Source organism: Salmo salar, unplaced genomic scaffold (genome assembly GCF_965601325.2).
Source record: "Salmo salar unplaced genomic scaffold, fSalSal1 ptg000378l, whole genome shotgun sequence".
NCBI lineage: Eukaryota > Metazoa > Chordata > Actinopteri > Salmoniformes > Salmonidae > Salmo > Salmo salar.
The window spans coordinates 157,728-182,623 of record NW_027675366.1 but is presented as its reverse complement, the minus strand read 5'-3'; the positions used below and the strand labels follow the sequence as shown (position 1 = coordinate 182,623).

The following is a 24,896-nucleotide window of genomic DNA, read 5'->3' as shown; positions in this document are numbered from 1 at the left end:
GAGGCTCCTTTTGTAGGGGTAGCCCCTCCCCTCAGAACAATTAACACTAATTAATTAAGCAATTACCTATTCAACATACAGTTTCCATTTATCTAAACATACCAAAATATATACATTGCAACACGTTTATGAAACAACATCACAATATAACATTTACAAAATTACATCACTACTGACAGTGTCTTCCAATATGCCCGTTTACATTAATGAGCCATTCCGGACAGGCACTACAAAGTAAGCCCAATTCCCTTAGCTCGGGTCCTTATCCAGCATACCTGGAAGCTACAGAGATGGAGAGAGAGAGGAACAGAACAAACAACCGCGCTCATCCATAACATCGATAAGTATACTAAATATTGCTTATATTAAATATGAACACCTGTCTTTATTTCTTTATACCCTAACTGGTTACTGAAGTAAGTGTGAAATGTATGTACTAAGATAGAGACGTTAACCTCTATGGGCTAGGTGGGACGTATCAGGTCAAACACTATTTTTACAGAAGTTTACTAAGGGTTGGTAACAGGCTGATTGGTCGGCTATTTTAGCCAGTAAAGGGGGCTTTACTATTCTTAGGAAGCGGAAGGACTTTAACTTCCCTCCAGGCCTAAGGGCACACACTTTCTAGTAGGCTTAAATTGAAGATGTGGCAACATCATCCGCTGTTATCCACAGTAATCTTCCATCCAAGTTGTCAGACCTCAGTGGCTTGTCATTGTTGATAGACAACAATAATTTGTTCACCTCTTCCACACTCACTTTAAGGAATTCAAAAGTATAATTCTTGTCTTTCATAATTTGTCACATATACTTGGATGTGTAGTGTCAGCGTTTGTTGCTGGCATGTCACCCCTAAGTTTGTTCATCTTGCCAATGAAAAATAAATGAAAGTAGTTGTCAATATCAGTGGGTTTTGTGATAAATTAGTCATCTGATTCAATGAATGATGGAGCCGAGTAGGCATTGTTATCCTAAAGGGACATAGTCATGGTAGCCAAAATAATGGCCTGCCCAGCATGTTTGTTGCTTAATTAACTCAGAAACCACACCTGTGTGGAAGCACCTGCTTTAACCTCTCTAGGGTAGGTGGCACCAAATCGTCCCACCTACGCAACAGCCAGTCTAATCCCGTGGCGCGATATTCAAATACCTTAAAAATGCTATTACTTCAATTTCTCAAACATATAACTATTTTACACCATTTTAAAGACAGGACTCTCCTTTATCTAACCACACTGTCCGATTTCAAAAAGGCTTTACAACGAAAGAAAAACATTAGATTATGTTTGCAGAGTACCCAGCCAGAAATAATCAGACACCCATTTTTCAAGCTAGCATATAATGTCACATAAACCCAAACCACAGCTAAATGCAGCACTAACCTTTGATGATCTTCATCAGATGACAACCCTAGGACATTATGTTATACAATACATGCATGTTTTGTTCAATCAAGTTCATATTTATATCAAAAAACAGCTTTTTTACATTAGCATGTGACGTTCAGAACTAGCATACCCCCCGCAAACTTCCGGGGAATTTACTAACAATTTACTAAATTACTCACGATAAACGTTCACAAAAAGCATAACAATTATTTTAAGAATTATAGATACAGAACTCCTCTATGCACTCGATATGTCCGATTTTAAAATAGCTTTTTGGTGAAAGCACATTTTGCAATATTCTAAGTACATAGCCCAGCCATCACGGGCTAGCTATTTAGACACCCAGCAAGTTTAGCCTTCACCAAAATCAGATTTACTATAACAAAAATGTTATTACCTTTCCTGTTCTTCGTCAGAATGCACTCCCAGGACTTCTACTTCAATGACAAATGTTGGTTTGGTCCCAAATAATCCATCGTTATATCCAAACAGCGGCGTTTTGTTCGTGCGTTCAAGACACTATCCGAAATGGTAAATCAGGGTTACGAGCATGGCGCATTTCGTGACAAAAAAATTCTAAATATTCCATTACCGTACTTCGAAGCATGTCAACCGCTGTTTAAAATCAATTTTTATGCAATTTATCTCGTAAAAAAGCGATAATATTCCGACCGGGAATCTGCGTTTCGGTAAACAGAGGAAAAAAAAGAAAGATGGGGGCGACCAGTGCACGCCCCTAAGCCCACTGTCCCCTGATCGGCCACTTGACAAAGGCGATAATGTGTTTCAGCCTGGGGCTGGAATGACGACATTCAGCTTTTTCCCGGGCTCTGAGAGCCTATGGGAGCCGTGGGAAGTGTCACGTTACCGCAGAGATCCTTTGTTTTGGAAAGAGATGTCAAAGAAAGCCAATAAATGGTCAGACAGGCCACTTCCTGTAAAGGAATCTCTCAGGTTTTTGCCTGCCATATGAGTTCTGTTATACTCACAGACACCATTCAAACAGTTTTAGAAACTTTAGGGTGTTTTCTATCCATATCTAATAAGTATATGCATATTCTAGTTACTGGGTAGGAGTAGTAACCAGATTAAATCGGGTACGTTTTTTATCCGGCGGTGTAAATACTGCCCCCTAGCCCTAAGAGGTTAAATACACTTTACTCGAGTTTCCATAACTTTGTACGTTTTTTTAAGTTAAGAACAAATTCTTATTTACAATGACTGCCTACCCCCGGCCAAACCCAGACGACTCTGGGCCAATTGCCCGACGCCCTATGGGACTCCCAATCACGTCCGGTTGTGATACAACCTGGAATCGAACCAGGGTCTGTAGTGACGCCTCTAGCACTGAGATGTAGTGCATTAGACTGCTGCGCCACTCGGGAGCCCTACAGTACCAGTCAAAAGTTTGGACACACCAACTCATTCAAGGGTTTTTTACTATTTCTACATTGTAGAATAATAGTGAAGACATCAAAACTATGAAATAACACATATGGAATCATGTAGTAACCAAACAATGGTAAAACAAATCAAAATATATTTTAGATTCTTCAAAGTAGTCACCATTTGCCTTGATAATAGCGTTGCACACGTTTGGCATTCTCTCAACCAGCTTCACCTGGAATGCATTTCCAACTATCTTGAAGAAGTTCCCACATATGCTGAGCACTTGTTAGCTGCTTTTCCATCACTCTGTGGTCCAACTCATCCCAAACCATCTCAATTGGGTTGAGGTCGGGTGATTGTGGAGGCCAGGTCATCTGATACAGCACTCCATCACTCTCCTTCTTGGTCAAATAGCCCATACACAGCCTGGAGGTGTGTTGGATCATTGTCCTGCTGAAGATCAAATGATAATCCCACTAAGCGTAAACCAGATGGGATGGCATATCGCTGTGGTAGCCATGCTGGTTAAGTGTGCCTTGAATTCTAAATAAATCACAGACAGTGTCACCAGCAAAGCACCATCACACCTCCTCCTCCATGCTTCATGGTGGGAAATACACATGAGGAGATCATCCATTCACCTACTCTGCGTCTCACAAAGACATGGCAGTTGGAACCAAAAATCTTAAATTTGGACTCATCAGACCAAAGGACAGATTTCCACCGGTCTAATGTCCATTGCTCGTGTTTCTTGGCCCAAGCAAGTCTCTTCTTCTTATTGGTGTCCTTTAGTAGGGGTTTCTTTGCAGCGCTTAGACCATGAAGGCCTGATTCACGCTGTCTCCTCTGAACTGTTGATGTTGAACTCTGTGAAGCATTTATTTGGGCTGCAATCTGAGGTGCAGTTAACTCTAATGAACTTATCCTCTGCAGAAGAGGTAACTCTGGGTCTTCCTTTCCTGTGGCGGTCCTCATGAGAGCCAGTTTCATCATAGCGCTTGACGGTTAAACTTTTGAAGTTGTTGACATTTTCCATATTGACTGACTTTCATGTCTTAAAGTAATGATGAACTGACCTTCATGTCTTAAAGTAATGATGGACTGACCTTCATGTCTTAAAGTAATGATGGACTGACCTTCATGTCTTAAAGTAATGATGGACTGTCGTTTCTCTTTGCTTATTTGAGCTGTTCTTGCCATAATATGGACTTGGTATTTTACCAAAAAGGGCTATCTTCTGTATACCACCCCTACCTTGTCACAACACAACTGATTGGCTCAAACGCATTAAGGAAAGAAATTCCACAAATGAACTTTTAACAAGGCACACCTTTTTTATTTGAATTGCAGTCCAGGTGACTACTGTTAGGTTCTAATTTTTCAGAGTAAGTAACTCACGGACACTAGAGAAGCTTAACCAAGTTGAATTCTCCCCAAAGGGTCGTTACAGCTGTAATTCAGACACAGACATGGCTTCCCCCGTGGTGGTATTCAGACCCCACTTTGGGTGGAGTCTCCTCCTCATCTCTAAACATTGCGTCATTCTCGCTAAGCAGGGAACTAAGTCATATGAACCTTCAGCGGTTTCTTCCCTTGTCAGTACTGTCACGGTTGGTTTCCCTGCACTCAGTCCCTCCCAAGCTTCATTATGGCATCCCTCATGTCTCCTTTGTAACTAATGTTCCTATACTCTGAGTATAACAATGTTCAACGTTTACCCCAGGATCCAAGAGTGTGCAAAGCTGTCATCAAGGCAAAGGGCGGCTACTTTGAAGAATCTCAAATATAAAATATATTTTGATTTGTTTAACATTTCTTAATTTTGATGTCTTCATTATCATTCTACAAAGTAGAAAACAAAGGGAAAAACCCTGGAATGAGTAGGTTTGTCCAAACTTTTGACTGGTACTGTGTATCTGTTTTATTTCCTATCTTTTATTCATTCATACAGGTTCTCAGAAATTGAGTTTTTTTTCTGCTGTATGTTATATGTTGAAAATGAGATGTTATATTGTCTTTTTTCAGGATCACAGAGGCCTTTATCAAGGCGAACCCCCACATCCAGATTCAAGGTTCAGGGGGAAAGATGTTCACCATCTCCGCAGCAATAGACGACATGGAGGCCTACACTAAACTCACTGGTCCGTTCAACCCCATAGAAATATAAAGTGTACAATGGCTCTGGTCTGTTCTACTTACCCAGACAACCAGAGCTTTGAGAGTTTTATGCGTCAAGGCTGTCCAAACAGGCTGGGTTTGCCATACCTGTTTTTTTTGTGTGGTACATTCCTGTCCATACAATTACTGCTGGGTTTGGTTTGCATGATTACCTCTCATCTTCCCACGCTCCTTATCACCTTGTCTCTCCCTCTCACCTGTCTCTCTCCCTTTCTCCTCCCTTCCCCTGTAGACAATATGTTTGAGCAGATTCTGTACTCGTCGTCCTCTAAGCTGGCTGAGGCCAGAGAGATCCTTCAAAACATCACCTGCAGACGCCTCTACAAGTGTGTGGGACAGACCCAGACTGAGGTGCGCGTGGAGGTTTCACAGGTGTGTGTGTGCGTGTGCGTGTGTGCGTGTGTTTGGAGAGAGGATATCCTTCCAGGGCTTACTAGCAGAGCTTTCTACGAGATTCATATTATGTGCCTCTCATCCTCGTCTTCTCTTCCCCCAGAAAAAGCTCCTGGAGTGGGCAGGCTGTGTGGCGAGGTCCAGGCCTCGGAATGACCTTAAACATGTTACTCTGCAGCCAGAGGACTTTGTTGTCCATGTGAGTGTCCAGTCTTTTCACCTCAATCAGGGAACTGATTGAATACATTTTACCATAGCCCCCCCGCCTTCTCTATAGGTAACCCTTTGTTACCAGTTGCTCTGTTGAAAATAGGTATCTCTTTGCATGTCCATCTCTCCCCCCTATCTTTCTCTCCATCAGATCATCAACATGGACTGGGGTATGAAGGAGAAGAACCCCATCAACAACATGCGTTTCTACTGTAAGAACGACCCAACCAAAGCTTACCAGATCAGCAAGGACCAGGTCACTACTTCAATGCACTTACGTATACCTATTTTAGAATTATCCAATCATTTTTGGAGCTTGGAAACATGATATAAGGCAATTGTTGTTCCTGTAGGTGTCCAAGCTGCTGCCAGAAAGGTTTGCTGAGCAGCTTATCAGGGTCTACTGTAAGAAGACTGATGAGAGGACCATGGAGGCAGCTAAGAAGAACTTTGCCCAGTGGTGTATGGATATGAACTTCTCCAAACCTCAGGTCAGGAGGCCTCGCTCTTTCCTTTATATATCATTTTATCTCAAGCTTTTAGCGTTTTTACATTGTGTGGGGAAGATGACAGTGCAAGGCCAAGCCAGCTAGCTATCACTATCTTACCTGCACCACACAGAGTATTTTTCCTATGTTTAAAATTGACACTGGTATCCCTGTGTGTTTGTGTTCACATTTGTTTAGGATGGAGATGTGATTACACCAGAGGTCACCTAGGACCAGGGGTTGGTGACCACCACCTCAAGAAAATGTGAGTCAGGCTTTCGAAAGAAGTCACTTTACTCAGGGTTCTGTTCACTCTGATTCAGTTTTCCAGGGATTAGATCATGTAGTCTTTCTTTTATTTACTTTTGATGTTTTATTTCAAGCGTACATTTTAGGTTTGGTTATCTTAACGTTATGCTATTTCATGGTAAGAGAAGTGTAGGAGTATGTGAGTATACATACCTGTTCTCCCAGGCTATGCATGTTGACGTGCCACTATCACACATGGCTCTTTCAGATAGCCAAGCAACGACTTTTACATATTTATCCATCCTGGTGGAAGTTACTCTTTGGACAATCATGCTTTACCTTGTAATACTCCCAAAGCTGAATGGGAACTTATCCTTGGTGTTATATTGATCAACATGCAAACAAACAGGTAACCGTTGTTTGTGTTTCAGGGCATTGTCTTTCTTTTATGCATGGTTTCTACGCTGTTTTAGTTGTTATATACCCAGCTACCATAGTTAGCCTGGTCATGCATATCTACAGTATCTAGACTAAAGTAGGAGTTGGCTAAGCACATACAGATCAAAGATCAGGGTACAATGTAGCTTAATTATCTTCCGAAAAGACACCACTTTAACTGACAAACAATGTTAAGTTATCATATTATCTTTGTTTTCATCCATGTACCCTACTGAGGCAAGCAGCTATCTGTCTAGTGTTTGGTATCATTTGGGAGTCTCGTTATCTTCATTTAAACAACATGAACACAATGTTTACCCTAAAGTCTGCCTCGATGAGCCCACAGCTGTTGATCAGACAGACATGTTTGTTGATTTAAGTTATGCACTTTGTTTTAAATAAATAATATAATTTTGAATGAAAGACTAATGAGGTGGAGAGTCTCACTTTTTGAAGGGTTTTGTAATACAGAATGTAACCGGCCACATCTGCGAAATACAACCCTCTTCTCTGCCTGGCTATCTGAGTTCTGTTTCCTTAGAACTTTGTGTAGAAGACAGCTCTAGCATCCTGAATCCTCAATTTAACCATTATAGGGGTGAACAGAAAACAAATCTCGGTTAACCCAGAACAAAAATCTTGCGTTATTTGATCAGCTGCGTGATTTAGTTCTGGGTCCATACCTATTAGAAATTGGGAGTTCCGGTTTGCGAAGTCTCCACCTCACAAAAGGAAACTCTCAGCCGTAAACCAGATGTAACCTGGATATAGACGTTCCATAAATCGGCATGCGAAAGTGAGTAGATTACCTTGAAAACAATGGTCAGGCATCTTGGACGCAGTTTCCAGTTATTATTCCTCAGTGGAATTACTGCTGCTCCTTATACCAGAGACGGAAGAGGAAGCTGAGACATCCGACTCAATGTTTTCTGATCGGGGCGGGGCCACTCTGGTCTGCTTATTGCCGCTGACCCGCAGAGGTATCCCTGTGTGCTAACACTTACACAGACCGAGACCTTGGGGGGGGGTCTATGGTAAACGGCTTGAGTTGTTCATCTTAGGTTATACTATGCATTCCATCCCGTTGTGAGAGGGTCAGTGCTGTCTGGGTTCCTTGGGACATTCCTACCCTAAACCTTAACCCCTAACCTTAACCCTTACCTTAACCTCTTGGGGCTAGGTGGGACGCTAGCGTGCCACCTGTGGTGCACTCCATCAACAGCAGGTGCATTTCAAGAGCGGCAAATTTGAATCCAAATAAATGTCAAAATTCAAATTTTTCAAAAATACAACTATGTTACACCATTTGAAAGATAAACATCTCCTTAATCTAACCACGTTTTACGATTTCAAAAAGGTTTTACGGCGAAAGCATAAATTTAGAGTATGTTAGGACAGTACATTTACAAGAGTTGTGTGTAATGTTTTGTCAAGTCAAAGACAGGGTCACCAAAACCATAAAACCAGCTAAAATGATACACTAACCTTTTACAATCTCCATCAGATGACACTCCTAGGACATTATGTTAGACAATGCATGCATTTTTAGTTCTATCAAGTTCATATTTATATACAAAAACAGCATTTTACTATGGCATTGATGTTGAGGAAATCGTTTCCCTCCAATAACCGGCAGTCAAGTCAGCGTCAGAAATTAAATAATTAAAATTAGAAAACATTGGTAAAATATTATATTGTCATTTAAAGAATTATAGATTTACATCTTTTGAACGCAATCAACTTGCCAGATTTAAAAATAACCTTACTGGGAAATCACACTTTGCAATAATCTGAGCACTGTGCCCAGAAAAATACGCGTTGCGATACAGACTAGACGTCATGTTGGGGAGATCTAAAATCGAAAATACTATGTAAATAATCCATTACCTTTGATTCTCTTCATCAGATGTCACTTCCAGGTATCACAGGTCCATAACGAATGTAGTTTTGTTCAAAAAAGCTCATCATTTATGTCCAAAAATCTCCGTCTCGTTAGCACATGATGTAAGCCAGCCGGACTTCTCGTCATGAACGAGGGGAAAAAATATATTTCCGTTCGTTCAAACATGTCAAACGTTGTATAGCATAAATCATTAGGGCCTTTTTTAACCAGAACATGAATAATATTCAAGGTGGACGAATGCATAGCCTTTTATAACGTATTGGAACGAGGGTACCCAACATGAAGTAGCGCGCCAGGTGTCTAATGGGACATCACCGTTCCATGGCTCTTGTTCGGTCAGATCTCCCTCCAGAAGACTCAAAACACTTTGTAAAGGCTGGTGACATCTAGTGGAAGCAATAGGAAGTGCCAAAATATTCCTAAACCCCTGTGTTTTTCAATGGGAGAGGTTTAAAGTCAATACAACACATCAGGTATCCACTTCCTGTCAGAAAATGTCTCAGGTTTTTGCCTGCCAAATGAGTTCTGTTATACTCACAGACACCATTCAAACAGTTTTAGAAACTTTAGGGTGTTTTCTATCCATATATAATAAGTATATGCATATTCTAGTTACTGGGTAGGATTAGTAACCAGATTAAATCGGGTACGTTTTTTTATCCAGCCGTGAAAATACTGCCCCCTAGCCCCAACAGGTTAACAGCATGCCACTGCCTTTACTCAAAGCCTAACCCTAACCCTTTACTCAAAGCCAGTGACATGTCATTAGTAAAGATCGAAAAAACAGCTGCCCTGGGGAATTCCTGCTTCTACCTGGATTATGTTGGAGAGGCTTCCATTAAAGAACCCCCTCTGTGTTCTGTTAGACAGGTAACTCTTTATCCACATTATAGCAGGGGGTGTAAAGCCATTATAGCAGGGGGTGTAAAGCCATAACACATACGTTTTTCCATCAGCAGACTATGATCGATAACGTCAAAATCTGCACTGAAGTCTCACAACACAATCATTTCCTCATCAATTTCTCTCAGCCAATCATCAGTCATTTGTGTAAGTGCTGTGCTTGTTGAGTGTCCCTATGAGCGTGCTGAAAGTCTGTCAATTTGTTTACTGTGAAATAGCATTGTATCTGGTCAAACACTATTTTTACAGAAGTTTACTAAGGGTTGGTAACAGGCTGATTGGTCGGCTATTTTAGCCAGTAAAGGGGGCTTTACTATTCTTAGGTAGCGGAATGACTTTAACTTCCCTCCAGGCCTAAGGGCACACACTTTCTAGTAGGGTCAAATTGAAGATGTGTCAACATCATCCCCTGTTATCCACAGTACTTCCATCCAAGTTGTCAGACCTCAGTGGCTTGTCATTGTTGATAGACAACAATAATTTGTTCACCTCTTCCACACTCACTTTAAGGAATTCAAAAGTATAATTATTGTCGTTTCATAATTTGTCAGATATACTTGGATGTGTAGTGTCAGCGTTTGTTGCTGGCATGTTATGCCTAAATTTGCTAATCTTGCCAATGGAAAAAAATCATTAATGTAGTTGGCAATATCAGTTGGTTGTGTGATGAATGAGCCATCTGTTTCAATGAATTATGGTGCTGAGTTTGCCTTTTTCCCAGAATTTAATTCAATGTGCTCCAAAGCTTTTTACTATCATTCTTTTATTTTATTTATCTTGGTTTCAAAGTGTGGTTTCTTCTAACCAAACCCTGAGAGACATGATATCTGGATCCATGTTAAACTAACCTCTAACCCAATCCTGAGAGACATGATATCTGGATCCATGTTAAACTAATCTCTAACCCAATCCTGAGAGACATGCTATCTGGATCCATGTTAAACTAACGTCTAACCCAATCCTGAGAGACATGATATCTGGATCCATGTTAAACTAACCTCTAACCCAATCCTGAGAGACATGATATCTGGATCCATGTTAAACTAACCTCTAACCCAATCCTGAGAGACATGATATCTGGATCCATGTTAAACTAACGTCTAACCTGAGAGACATGATATCTGGATCCATGTTAAACTAACCTCTAACTCAATCCTGAGAGACATGATATCTGGATCCATGTTAAACTAACCTCTAACCCAATCCTGAGAGACATGATATCTGGATCCATGTTAAACTAACCTCTAACCCAATCCTGAGAGACATGATATCTGGATCCATGTTAAACTAACCTCTAACCCAACCCTGAGAGACATGATATCTGGATCCATGTTAAACTAACCTCTAACCCAATCCTGAGAGACATGATATCTGGATCCATGTTAAACTAACCTCTAACCCAATCCTGAGAGACATGATATCTGGATCCATGTTAAACTAACCTCTAACTCAACCCTGAGAGACATGATATCTGGATCCATGTTAAACTAACCTCTAACCCAATCCTGAGAGACATGATATCTGGATCCATGTTAAACTAACCTCTAACCCAATCCTGAGAGACATGATATCTGGATCCATGTTAAACTAACCTCTAACCCAACCCTGAGAGACATGATATCTGGATCCATGTTAAACTAACCTCTAACCCAACCCTGAGAGACATGATATCTGGATCCATGTTAAACTAACCTCTAACCCAATCCTGAGAGACATGATATCTGGATCCATGTTAAACTAACCTCTAACCCAATCCTGAGAGACATGATATCTGGATCCATGTTAAACTAACCTCTAACCCAATCCTGAGAGACATGATATCCCTCCCAAGCTTCATTATGGACCCCTCATGTCTCCTTTGTAACTAATGTTCCTATACTCTGAGTATAACAATGTTCAACGTTTACCCCAGGATCCAAGAGTGTGCAAAGCTGTCATCAAGGCAAAGGGCGGCTACTTTGAAGAATCTCAAATATAAAATATATTTTGATTTGTTTAATATTTCTTAATTTTGATGTCTTCATTATCATTCTACAAAGTAGAAAACAAAGGGAAAAACCCTGGAATGAGTAGGTGTGTCCAAACTTTGGACTGGTACTGTATATCTGTTTTATTTCCTATCTTTTATACATTCATACAGGTTCTCAGAAATTTCGTTTTTTTTCTGCTGTATGTTATATGTTGAAAATGAGATGTTATATTGTCTTTTTTCAGGATCACAGAGGCCTTTATCAAGGCGGACCCCCACATCCAGATTCAAGGTTCAGGGGGAAAGATGTTCACCATCTCCACAGCAATAGACGACATGGAGGCCTACACTAAACTCACTGGTCCGTTCAACCCCATAGAAATATAAAGTGTACAATGGCTCTGGTCTGTTCTACTTACCCAGACAACCAGAGCTTTGAGAGTTTTATGCGTCAAGGCTGTCCAAACAGGCTGGGTTTGCCATACCTGTTTTTTTTGTGTGGTACATTCCTGTCCATACAATTACTGCTGGCTTTGGTTTGCATGATTACCTATCATCTTCCCACGCTCCTTATCACCTTGTCTCTCCCTCTCCCCTGTCTCTCTCCCTCTCTCCTCCCTTCCCCTGTAGACCATGTGATTGAGCAGATTCTGTACTCGTCGTCCTCTGAGCTGGCTGAGGCCAGAGAGATCCTCCAAAACATCACCTGCAGACGCCTCTACAAGTGTGTGGGAGAGACACAGGCTGAGAAGCGCGTGGAGGTTTCACAGGTGTGTGTGTGCGTGTGTTTGGAGAGAGGATATCCTTCCAGGGCTTACTAGCGGAGCTTTCTACGAGATTCATATTATGTGCCTCCAGGGGCGAAAATCTGATATCCACTTTGGAGGGGACAATTACATGAGATTTTCTCAAGAGCCATTCCTGAGGGGGACACCAAAAGTAGTGCTGTAACACATAGCCTACATTGTAATATGGTAAATGTATATTGAGGAACCAAAGAAATAAGGTGTTTGCCGTACTCCTAACTACCGGTACCCAAAACTACACAACTAATCACAACAGCAATACCATTGCCTTTAACAAATCTTAGTTCAGTCACCAGTTTAAGTTGAGAGTGGGGGTATCCATGGCATTTTCCAATTATGTTCCTATTTTACAAGTCAAACAAATTGAGAACCTTTCATAATGTTGCCAAACAAAGACTCAACAAACTTACCTGAGACTCCCTGTCTCTGCCAGTCTGTCCCTGCATATCTGTCCCCAACTCTGCTATCTGTGTGCCATCTGTTGCCTGCTCTGCCTAATGACATCATTGTGAAACATTTCCATTAGAATTTCATTTCTTTCTTATGAACATTTTATCAACTAGTCTGAGATATTAGGCTACTAGGGTTCTTACTTTGCGTTTTGGTGTATTGAAAAATACTCTGATGTCCGTCTTTTATTTTTCTGCCATTTTTCTACCTGGCTGGCTGGCTGGCTGGCTACACACACAGTGTGTAGGTTATTTACAGTAGGAGATGGGCTTCTATCATCTTCAATCATTCTATTTGGGCTTCGATCTAAAAGGTAGCTAGCAAATGTGAAACAGATTAAAATGACAAGAGTTGACAGCTGTATGAGTTCACCATTTACACAACATATGCTGCAACCTTTTGTAATTTTAATAGTTTGTTTCATATTGGCTGGCTTCCAACAATAGCTGAATTTGCAAAGCTAGCGAGCACCAATTCAGTTTCAGTGGTGTTTGCTATAATCTTTGCTACCCGGGTTAAATAAAGGTGAAATAAAATAAATAAATAAAAGTTCCCTTGCGACAATTTAGCTTTTGCAACGAGACCATTAAATATATTTAAGACAATGGTAGAAGAGAGTGTAGTTCTGTTCAGTTTGGACTTCAGTTTATCGCTAACCTTATCACAGGGACTTTGAAGCAGTAACTTACATCATCTGCATGCTGATTCCATCTTTGACGAGGCCACATAAATGGAATTGGTACTAGCTAGCTTAATAGTTAATATTTGCGCGCTAGCTCTGCATATTCAGCTAGTGTGTGTGCACGCGATTGACTGGATGAACCTCACGGCAGTTACGTGCATTGAGTGCCTTTCAGACAGTAGATACGACCTCTCTGTTACCTAGCAAGCTAAGGAACTGGCAATGGATCAAACCATTGTGAGGCAAAGGGCGGGGGTGTCGCAATCTTTTGAAACTTAAAAACGCGCTATTAAGTGTCTATAATCAGCACAATTGCTTTCATTGCGTATTATGAATATTATTTAAATGACATAGTTATGTTTCAGTGATATATTGGGGGGGACAAATCATATTTTTCCCAGGATGGGGGGGTCGTGATTTCCGCCCCTGTGTGCCTCTCATCCTCGTCTTCTCTTCCCCCAGGAAAAGCTCCTGGACTGGGCAGGCTGTGTGGCGAGGTCCAGGCCTCAGAATGACCTTCAAAATGTTACTCTGCAGCCAGGGGACTTTGTTGTCCATGTGAGTGTCCAGTCTTTTCACCTCAATCAGGGAACTGATTGAATACATTTTACCATACCATCCCCCCCGCCTTCTCTATAGGTAACCCTTTGTTACCAGTTGCTCTGTTGAAAATGGGTATCTCTTTGCATGTCCATCTCTCCCCCCTATCTTTCTCTCCATCAGATCATCAACATGGACTGGGGTATGAAGGAGAAGAACCCCATCAACAACATGCGTTTCTACTGTAAGAACGACCCAACCAAAGCTTACCAGATCAGCAAGGACCAGGTCACTACTTCAATGCACTTACGTATACCTATTTTAGAATTATCCAATAATCTTTGGAGCTTGGAAACATGATATAAGGCAATTGTTGTTCCTGTAGGTGTCCAAGCTGCTGCCAGAAAGGTTTGCTGAGCAGCTTATCAGGGTCTACTGTAAGAAGACTGATGAGAGGACCATGGAGGCAGCTAAGAAGAACTTTGTCCAGTGGTGTATGGATATGAACTTCTCCAAACCTCAGGTCAGGAGGCCTCGCTCTTTCCTTTATATATCATTTTACCTCAAGCTTTTAGCGTTTTTACATTGTGTGGGGAAGATGACAGTGCAAGGCCAAGCCAGCTAGCTATCACTATCTTACCTGCACCACACAGAGTATTTTCCCAATGTTTAAAATTTACACTGGTATCCCTGTGTGTTTGTGTTCACATTTGTTTAGGATGGAGATGTGATTGCACCAGAGCTCACCCCTCTTAAGGCAAGCTGGGCACACAACAATGACACTGAGGATAATGAGGGGAGGAAGAGGCTGGGCCACTGAGGATAATGAGGGGAGGAAGAGGCTGGGCCACTGAGGATAATGAGGGGAGGAAGAGGCTGGGCCACTGAGGATAATGAGGGGAGGAAGAGGCTGGGCTGCAATCAATGATGACCAGACTCTTTTAAGAGGAAGATGAGAAACAACAGAGAATCCTTCTGTTTACGGCAGTGGTTACCAATCATGGTCTTTGAGGGCCACAGGGTATGCAAGGTTTTGTTCCAACCCAGCACTAACACACTTGGTTCAGCTAATCTAGGTCATTAAGATGAACTGACTAGCTGAATCAGGTGTGTTCACGATGGGTTGGAACAAAAGCCTGCACACCCTGTTGCTCCCTAGGACCAGGGGTTGGTGACCACCACCTCAAGAAAATGTGAGTCAGGCTTTCGAAAGAAGTCACTTTACTCAGGGTTCTGTTCACTCTGATTCAGTTTTCCAGGGATTAGATCATGTAGTCTTTCTTTTATTTACTTTTGATGTTTTATTTCAAGCGTACATTTTAGGTTTGGTTATCTTAACGTTATGCTATTTCATGATAAGATAAGTGTAGGAGTATGTGAGTATACATACCTGTTCTCCCAGGCTATGCATGTTGACGTGCCACTATCACACATGGCTCTTTCAGATAGCCAAGCAACGACTTTTACATATTTATCCATCCTGGTGGAAGTTACTCTTTGGACAATCATGCTTTACCTTGTAATACTCCCAAAGCTGAATGGGAACTTATCCTTGGTGTTATATTGATCAACATGCAAACAAACAGGTAACCGTTGTTTGTGTTTCAGGGCATTGTCTTTCTTTTATGCATGGTTTCTACGCTGTTTTAGTTGTTATATACCCAGCTACCATAGTTAGCCTGGTCATGCATATCTACAGTATCTAGACTAAAGTAGGAGTTGGCTAAGCACATACAGATCAAAGATCAGGGTACAATGTAGCTTAATTATCTTCAGAAAAGCCACCACTTTAACTGACAAACAATGTTAAGTTATCATATTATCTTTGTTTTCATCCATGTACCCTACTGAGGCAAGCAGCTATCTGTCTAGTGTTTGGTATCATTTGGGAGTCTCGTTATCTTCATTTAAACAACATGAACACAATGTTTACCCTAAAGTCTGCCTCGATGAGCCCACAGCTGTTGATCAGACAGACATGTTTGTTGATTTAAGTTATGCACTTTGTTTTAAATAAATAATATAATTTTGAATGAAAGACTAATGAGGTGGAGAGTCTCACTTTTTGAAGGGTTTTGTAATACAGAATGTAACCGGCCACATCTGCGAAATACAACCCTCTTCTCTGCCTGGCTATCTGAGTTCTGTTTCCTTAGAACTTTGTGTAGAAGACAGCTCTAGCATCCTGAATCCTCAATTTAACCATTATAGGGGTGAACAGAAAACAAATCTCGGTTAACCCAGAACAAAAATCTTGCGTTATTTGATCAGCTGCGTGATTTAGTTCTGGGTCCATACCTATTAGAAATTGGGAGTTCCGGTTTGCGAAGTCTCCACCTCACAAAAGGAAACTCTCAGCCGTAAACCAGATGTAACCTGGATATAGACGTTCCATAAATCGGCATGCGAAAGTGAGTAGATTACCTTGAAAACAATGGTCAGGCATCTTGGACGCAGTTTCCAGTTATTATTCCTCAGTGGAATTACTGCTGCTCCTTATACCAGAGACGGAAGAGGAAGCTGAGACATCCGACTCAATGTTTTCTGATCGGGGCGGGGCCACTCTGGTCTGCTTATTGCCCCTGACCCGCAGAGGTATCCCTGTGTGCTAACACTTACACAGACCGAGACCTTGGGGGGGGTCTATGGTAAACGGCTTGAGTCGTTCATCTTAGGTTATACTATGCATTCCATCCCGTTGTGAGAGGGTCAGTGCTGTCTGGGTTCCTTGGGACATTCCTACCCTAAACCTTAACCCCTAACCTTAACCCTTACCTTAACAATGCTGCTCGCTCAATAGGCCTATTTGGAAGTTGATAACTTGGTAGCCTACAGACAGAATAATCTTCTCTTTTCAGCAGGATCCATTTGCTTTCCAACCTGCAATTGTATTTGAAATATTGCGAAAGCCCTGTTGTAGCTGCATCACTGACAGATTTGCCACATGTTCCCAACTTGTAGGCATGCCTTGTGATTGGGCTACACACAATCCACAGCTATTTTTTTAAATAAGCTATTGATCCTCTCTGGCTAAATTACAGGCCTACTCCTGGTGTAGTAATCTGAATGATTTCATTTCTTTCTGAACAGACAGAAGTAATCTATCACTTAGGCAAATGTATTTTAATGTATCGGGTGCTGCACCAACTCAAGCACCCTTCCTGCGGGGCTATGATTCTATAAGGAAATAAATGATTAAGTGCAACTGCTGGAGAGATAAGAGTTGCAGGCTCGTTTCTATCAGAGCAGAGAGAGAGAGGGAGATTATAGAAACTGAATCTCCTAGTTCTCCCACCACAGCAATGGCCACTCCTTGGTCTATATAAAGTTGTGGCCAAAACTTTTGAGAATGACATAAATATAAATTTTCATAAAGTCTGCTGCCTCAGTTTGTATGATGGCAATTTGCATGTACTCTAGAATGTTATGAAGAGTGATCAGATGAATTGCAATTAATTGCAAAGTCCCTCTTTGCCATGCAAATGAACTGAATTCCCCCCCCAAAATTCCACTGCATTTCAGCCCTGCCACAAAAGGACCAGCTGACATCATGTCAGTGATGCTCTCGTTAACACAGGTGTGAGTGTTGACGAGGACAAGGCTGGAGATCACTCTCTCATGCTGATTGAGTTTGAATAACAGACTGGAAGCTTCAAAAGGAGGCTGGTGCTTGGAATCATTGTTCTTCCTTTGTCAACTAGGGTTAACTGCAAGGAAACACGTGCCGTCATCATTGCTTTGCACAAAAAGGGCTTCACAGGCAAGGATATTGTTGCCAGTAAGATTGCACCTAAATCAACCATTTATCGGATCATCAAGAACTTCAAGGAGAGCGGTTCAATTGTTGTGAAGAAGGCGAAGGGCAGCAAAGAACCACTTCTCTCATGGAAAAACATCAGGGACAGACTGATATTCTGCAAAAGGTACAGGGATTGGACTGCTGAGAACTGAGGTAAAGTCATTTTCTCTGATGAATCTCCTTTCCGATTGTTTGGGGCATCCGGAAAAAAGCTTGTCTGGAGAAGACAAGGTGAGCGCTACCATCAGTCCTGTGTCATGCCAACAGTAAAGCATCCTGAGACCATTCATGTGTGGGGTTGTTTCTCAGCCAAGGGAGTGGGCTCACTCACAATTTTTCCTAAGAACACAGCCATGAATAAAGAATGATACCAACACATCCTCCGAGAGCAACTTCTCCCAACCATCCAGGAACAGTTTGGTGACGAACAATGCCTTTTCCAGCATGATGGAGCACCTTGCCATAAGGCATAAGTGATAACTAAGTGTCTCGGAGAACAAAACATCGATATTTTGGGTCCATGGCACGGAAACTCCCCAGACCTTAATCCCATTGAGAACTTGTGGTCAATGCTCAAGAGGCAAATCCTGGCAAATGGTTTCCGGAACGAATCAGTCCAAAACTGAGAGGTGCTGGATCCTGTGCTGGCAGGATCCTGTGCTGGCAGGATCCTGTGCTGCTGGATCCTGTGCTGCTGGATCCTGTGCTGCTGGATCCTGTGCTGCTGGATCCTGTGCTGACAAGATCCTGTGCTGACAAGATCCTGTGCTGACAAGATCCTGTGCTGACAAGATCCTGTGCTGCTGGATCCTGTGCTGCTGGATCCTGTGCTGGCAGGATCCAGCAAAAATGAAGCACTGCTATCGGCTGCCTAGGCTAGTTCACCCCATGGTGAAACTAGCACTCCTATAGATCTGAAATAATTGGATGGTGAAACTTGCACTCCTGTAGATCTGAAATAATTGGATGGTGAAACTTGCACTCCTATAGATCTAAAATAATTGGATGGTGAAACTTGCCAGTCAATCAGAAATGCAAGTTGAAGCAATTTGGGAATTTTTGAAAGTGAGGACAATCCTTGTCCTGCAATGGAAAGAATGTATACTTGAAAAAATTGATTTAGAAAGAAATAGGCATTTTGAATTAAACGTAGAGTGGAGCTTAGGGGTCCATCTTACCTTCAAAAAATATTCAGCAGTCATAATGTTCCACTGTCAGGAGAGTCATGACAGTCCCCATCTGGTGGGTTCAACCTTGGAAGGATTCTGCAAGTTGCAACCCACCATAAAAATGACCACGGGATGTCCTGGTTGTGTATCATCATTGCGGTCCCCCTCTGGTGGTTTGCCCTAGCCTCCTCTCGGTACCGCTCCAGCCTGTCCCGCATCTGGAGAACGTACTGGACAATCCCCTGTCCTGAGGTAGCTACTGGGGAACCTTCCCAGCACTTCTTCAGCAGGTCCAGTGGTCCCTGCACTGGCCATCCATAGAGGAGTTCGAATGGTGAGAAACCTGTCGATGCCTGAGGCACCTCCCTGTAAGCAAAAAGCAGAAAGGGTAACCACTTATCCCAGTCTTTACCAGTGTCAGCCACAAACTTCCTCAGCATATTCTTGAGCGTTTGATTGAATCTCTCTACAAGCCCATCCGTTTGGGGATGGTAGGGAGTGGTCCTCAAGCCTTTAATGCCCAGCTGTCGGTGGAGTTGAACCATCAGTCGTGAAGTGAAGTTTGTGCCTTGGTCCGTCAGGATTTCATCTGGGATTCCTACACGAGAAAAGAGCTGAACAAGAGCACTGATTATTTTTGGAGTGGTTATGGAACGGAGTGGGAAGGCTTCTGGGAACCGGGTGGCATAGTCACAGATCACCAATATATACTGGTAACCTGCACTACTCTTCTCCAAGGGTCCAACAATGTCCATTGCAATTCTCTTGAATGGGGTAGAGATAACTGGCAGTGAACATAGAGGAGCCCGGTCAGACCTACGGACAGCACTGGTTTTCTGTCACGTGGGGCATGTTTTGCAGTATGTTTGTACATCAGTATACATGGAGGGCCAAAAGAAACGGGAGCCTAGCCTAAGATAGGTCTTATGTTGCCCTAGATGGCCTGCCCATGGAACTGTATGTGCAAGGTTGAGAACAAGTGGTCTACATGTAGATGGCACCACTAACTTCCTGCTATCTGCTTCTGACCCAAGGTAGAGTATGTGGTTGTCTACTGTGTATATTCCCCCACATGAAGATTGGCTGTCCCCAGCTAAGGCCTTATCAAATAAACCTTTCAAGGTTGCATCAGACTTCTGCAGTGTAGCAAAATTTTGTGGAACTTCCCATTGCACTTCTAACCCAGACACATCAGCAACAGGTACAGGGGTTCCCACATACTTCTCAAGACGCCGCTGGCGGCGTGACTTTCTGGGCCCTTTGGTTCCCCCCTCACACAGACTATCACACAAGTCAGGCAGAGGTTGTAAACCAGCTTTGGCCTGTGCACGAGTGACAACTGAACATGACACCTGAACATCAGACTGGCAAACTGACTGCTCATATAGCTGACCCCCCACACTTCCCAACAGATCAGAGAGTACAGGCACATCCCTCCCCAAAATCATCTCAAAAGGTAGCTTCTCCATTACCCCAACTTTGAGGAGGTATTTCTGACCCTGAATCTCCACTGTGAGTTCAGCTGTGGGCTGCTGTGACTGGTCACCATGGACACATTGGATCAGTGTCTGGTGACCGTAATCAATGTCATTAACAGGTACATTACATTTTCTGATCAACGACAGGGAACTGCCGGTGTCAATCATTGCAGTAAGACTTTTACCATTCACTTTTACAGGTACCAAGACTGACCCTTCCCCAGTCTGTCTATTCTGAACACCATCCCCCTCTCTGGGCACATAACAGTAACCTGAGAGCTTGGATTTACGTAGCGGACACATTGAAGCCTTGTGCCCCTGCTGTCGGCAGTAAAAACAGGTCAGACCCCTCCCATCAGAGCGAACTGCATAATCCCTTACCTCCCTCCTCCCAGACACATAACCCCCAGAGTTACCTCCACCATCTCGGGTATCTCTGATGTCCCTTGTGTCTCGGAGACTCCTTGGAGCGGGTGCTGCAGGTCGTGGTGGGCCCCCTTTACGTGCATTATGGTACTGCAGCGCAAGCTTGGCCGCCATAAGCCCGTCCTTGGGCTCGTGCTCTCGAACCCAGGTTCGAATGTCGTGTGGTAGAACTTGTAGAAGTTGCTCGAGGATGATGACCTCACCGATCTCGTCCTGTGTCTTCTCCTCTGGTTGAACCCATCATCGGTAGAGACCCTTGAGGCGGTGGTACGTCTCTGTCGGTGACTCACCCGATGGCGTCGATGCAGCTCTAAAGCGTTGACGGTAGGTCTCCGAGGAGATGTCGAACTTCACCAGCAGCACTTCCTTCAAGCCCTTGTAGACGTTGGACAGCCCCTCATCCATTGCTGTGTAAGCCTCTAAGGCCTTGCCCGTGAGCAATGGGACAAGCCTGCAGGCCCACTCTACCTCCGGCCACTGCCACGTCTTGGCCATTCGCTCAAACCTCAGCAAGTAGTTTTCAATGTCCTCCCCCTGCTGGTATGAGGGCATCTTTGGCTCCTTCCTCAGGAATGCTGGAAGATGAACGTTAACCTCTCTAGGCTAGGCGGGACGAATTCGTCCCACCTACGTAACAGCCACGGCTATCCTGTGGCGCGATTTTCAAAACCTTAAAAATCCTATTACTTCAATTTCTCAAACATATGACTATTTTACAGCCATTTAAAGATAAGACTCTCGTTAATCTAACCACACTGTCCGATTTCAAAAAGGCTTTACAACGAAAGCAAAACATTAGATTATGTCAGCAGAGTACCAAGCCAGAAATAATCAGACACCCATTTTTCAAGCCAGCATATAATGTCACCAAAACCCAGAAGACAGCTAAATGCAGCACTCACCTTTGATGATCTTCATCAGATGACAACCCTAGGACATTATGTTATACAATACATGCATGTTTTGTTCAATCAAGTTCATATTTATATCAAAAACCAGCTTTTTACATTAGCATGTGACGTTCAGAACTAGCATACCCCCCGCAAACTTCCGGGGAATTCGCTAACATTTTACTAAATTACTCACGATAAACGTCCACAAAAAGCATAACAATTATTTTAAGAATTATAGATACAGACCTCCTCTATGCACTCGATATGTCCGATTTTAAAATAGCTTTTTGGTGAAAGCACATTTTGCAATATTCTAAGTACATAGCCCAGGCATCACGGGCTCGCTATTTAGACACCCGGCAAGTTTAGCACTCACCATAATCATATTTACTATTATAAAAATTTCATTACCTTTTGTTGTCTTCGTCAGAATACACACCCAGGACAGCTACTTCAATAACAAATGTTGGTTTGGTCCAAAATAATCCATCGTTATATCCGAATAGCGGCGTTTTGTTCGTGCGTTCCAGACGCTATCCGAAATAGTAAAGAAGTGTCACGCGCTTGGCGCAATTCGTGACAATAAAATTCTAAGTATTCCATTACCGTACTTCGAAGCATGTCAACCGCTGTTTAAAATCAATTTTTACGACATTTTTCTCGTAGAAAAGCGATAATATTCCGACAGGGAATCTCCTTTTCGGCAAACAGAGGAAAAAATCCCAAAGGCGGGGGCGGTCGGGGTCACGCGCATAAGCCAGTGTCTCTTGATCGGCCACTTGAGAAAGGCGATAATGTGTTTCAGCCTGGGGCTGGAATGACGACATTCTGTTTTTTCCCGGGCTCTGAGAGCCTATGGAAGACGTGGGAAGTGTCACGTTAGAGCAGAGATCCTTAGTAAATGATAGAGATGGAAAACAAGTTCAACAAATGGTCAGACAGGCCACTTCCTGTAAAGGAATCTCTCAGGTTTTGACCTGCCATTTGAGTTCTGTTATACTCACAGACACCATTCAAACAGTTTTAGAAAATTTAGGGTGTTTTCTATCCATATGTAATAAGTATATGCATATTCTAGTTACTGAGTAGGAGTGGTAACCAGATTAAATCGGGTATGTTTTTTATCCAGCCGTGTCAATGCTGCCCCCTAGCCCTAACAGGTTAACACTGCTGGACTGGTCTCCTGGTGCTGGGGCTGGCCTCATTACTGCTTGGGGATCCTGCTGTGGAGTTGAAGTCCCTGCTGCGTCGAGCCTTTGTCGTCCTGGTGTTGGCAGACCCAATCTTGGGCTCTCACTGACGAGTTCCGCTTGGTGAGGAGCTGTGAGGATAGATTGGCGTAGGCCCCGAAACTCCTGCTTGAGGTCTTCGTCCCTCTTCTCAACCGGTAGTTCAAACAGTTCTGGTTGTGTTTGGCCCCTTGGTCGGGCTCCTAGTTTCTCATAATTAACCTCTTCACCAGAAGATTCCATGGTATTCCACCCAGTTTCAACTTCAATGACCTTTTATGACAGTTGATGCTGCTGCTGTGAACGCAATCCTGTACGCATTCCTTTACCTCTCTTGTTGGAATTCACTGATTTGCGGTGCGCCATCCCACTGCTGCCACCATATGTCACGTAGAGTAGGCCAGAAGGCTAAACTGGAAAACCTAACCTCTATAAAAAATAAAAAGATGGCGGAGCCGCAAAAGTTCTTCTGTGCAAAGGTGTTTATTTACATAGTGATTCCGGAACAAAACAACAGTACTGCCATCAAACATATACCTTATGGGACAGCTTAAAAACAAAGCTGCCCCACCCACAGCTCAATCCAAAATGCCTCCCCATGAACTGAAAGAGAGGCTCCTTTTGTAGGGGTAGCCCCTCCCCTCAGAACAATTAACACTAATTAATTAAGCAATTACCTATTCAACATACAGTTTCCATTTATCTAAACATACCAAAATATATACATTGCAACACGTTTATGAAACAACATCACAATATAACATTTACAAAATTACATCACTACTGACAGTGTCTTCCAATATGCCCGTTTACATTAATGAGCCATTCCGGACAGGCACTACAAAGTAAGCCCAATTCCCTTAGCTCGGGTCCTTATCCAGCATACCTGGAAGCTACAGAGATGGAGAGAGAGAGGAACAGAACAAACAACCGCGCTCATCCATAACATCGATAAGTATACTAAATATTGCTTATATTAAATATGAACACCTGTCTTTATTTCTTTATACCCTAACTGGTTACTGAAGTAAGTGTGAAATGTATGTACTAAGATAGAGACGTTAACCTCTATGGGCTAGGTGGGACGTATCAGGTCAAACACTATTTTTACAGAAGTTTACTAAGGGTTGGTAACAGGCTGATTGGTCGGCTATTTTAGCCAGTAAAGGGGGCTTTACTATTCTTAGGAAGCGGAAGGACTTTAACTTCCCTCCAGGCCTAAGGGCACACACTTTCTAGTAGGCTTAAATTGAAGATGTGGCAACATCATCCGCTGTTATCCACAGTAATCTTCCATCCAAGTTGTCAGACCTCAGTGGCTTGTCATTGTTGATAGACAACAATAATTTGTTCACCTCTTCCACACTCACTTTAACCTCTATGGGACCGGCGGGACGAATTCGTCCCACCTACGTAACATCCACTGCCAGCCTGTGGCGCGATTTTCAAAATCTTCAAAATCCTATTACTTCAATTTCTCAAACATATGACTATTTTACAGCCATTTAAAGATAAGACTCTCGTTAATCTAACCACACTGTCCGATTTCAAAAAGGCTTTACAACGAAAGCAAAACATTAGATTATGTCAGCAGAGTACCAAGCCAGAAATAATCAGACACCCATTTTTCAAGCCAGCATATAATGTCACCAAAACCCAGAAGACAGCTAAATGCAGCACTCACCTTTGATGATCTTCATCAGATGACAACCCTAGGACATTATGTTATACAATACATGCATGTTTTGTTCAATCAAGTTCATATTTATATCAAAAACCAGCTTTTTACATTAGCATGTGACGTTCAGAACTAGCATACCCCCCGCAAACTTCCGGGGAATTCGCTAACATTTTACTAAATTACTCACGATAAACGTTCACAAAAAGCATAACAATTATTTTAAGAATTATAGATA

At 42.6% G+C, this 24,896-nt stretch overlaps 2 protein-coding genes across 2 annotated transcripts; both read left to right on the top strand.

Annotated features, from left to right (window-relative positions):
- Nucleotides 1–1,988: 1,988 nt before the first annotated feature.
- LOC145875872 (deoxynucleoside triphosphate triphosphohydrolase SAMHD1-like) lies at nucleotides 1,989–7,162 on the top strand. Its single transcript, XM_082971679.1, has 6 exons — nucleotides 1,989–4,918; nucleotides 5,188–5,327; nucleotides 5,452–5,547; nucleotides 5,710–5,814; nucleotides 5,912–6,049; nucleotides 6,245–7,162. The coding sequence occupies exons 1-6, from the start codon at nucleotides 4,864–4,866 to the stop codon at nucleotides 6,275–6,277; spliced, it is 567 nt and encodes a 188-aa protein (XP_082827805.1). The 5' UTR covers nucleotides 1,989–4,863; the 3' UTR covers nucleotides 6,278–7,162.
- A 1,950-nt stretch (nucleotides 7,163–9,112) lies between these two features.
- Nucleotides 9,113–16,030, top strand: LOC145875871 (deoxynucleoside triphosphate triphosphohydrolase SAMHD1-like). Its single transcript, XM_082971678.1, has 6 exons — nucleotides 9,113–11,869; nucleotides 12,139–12,278; nucleotides 13,909–14,004; nucleotides 14,170–14,274; nucleotides 14,372–14,509; nucleotides 14,705–16,030. Exons 1-6 carry the CDS (start codon nucleotides 11,815–11,817, stop codon nucleotides 14,804–14,806), a joined length of 636 nt encoding a protein of 211 aa, XP_082827804.1. The 5' UTR covers nucleotides 9,113–11,814; the 3' UTR covers nucleotides 14,807–16,030.
- Nucleotides 16,031–24,896: the final 8,866 nt, after the last annotated feature.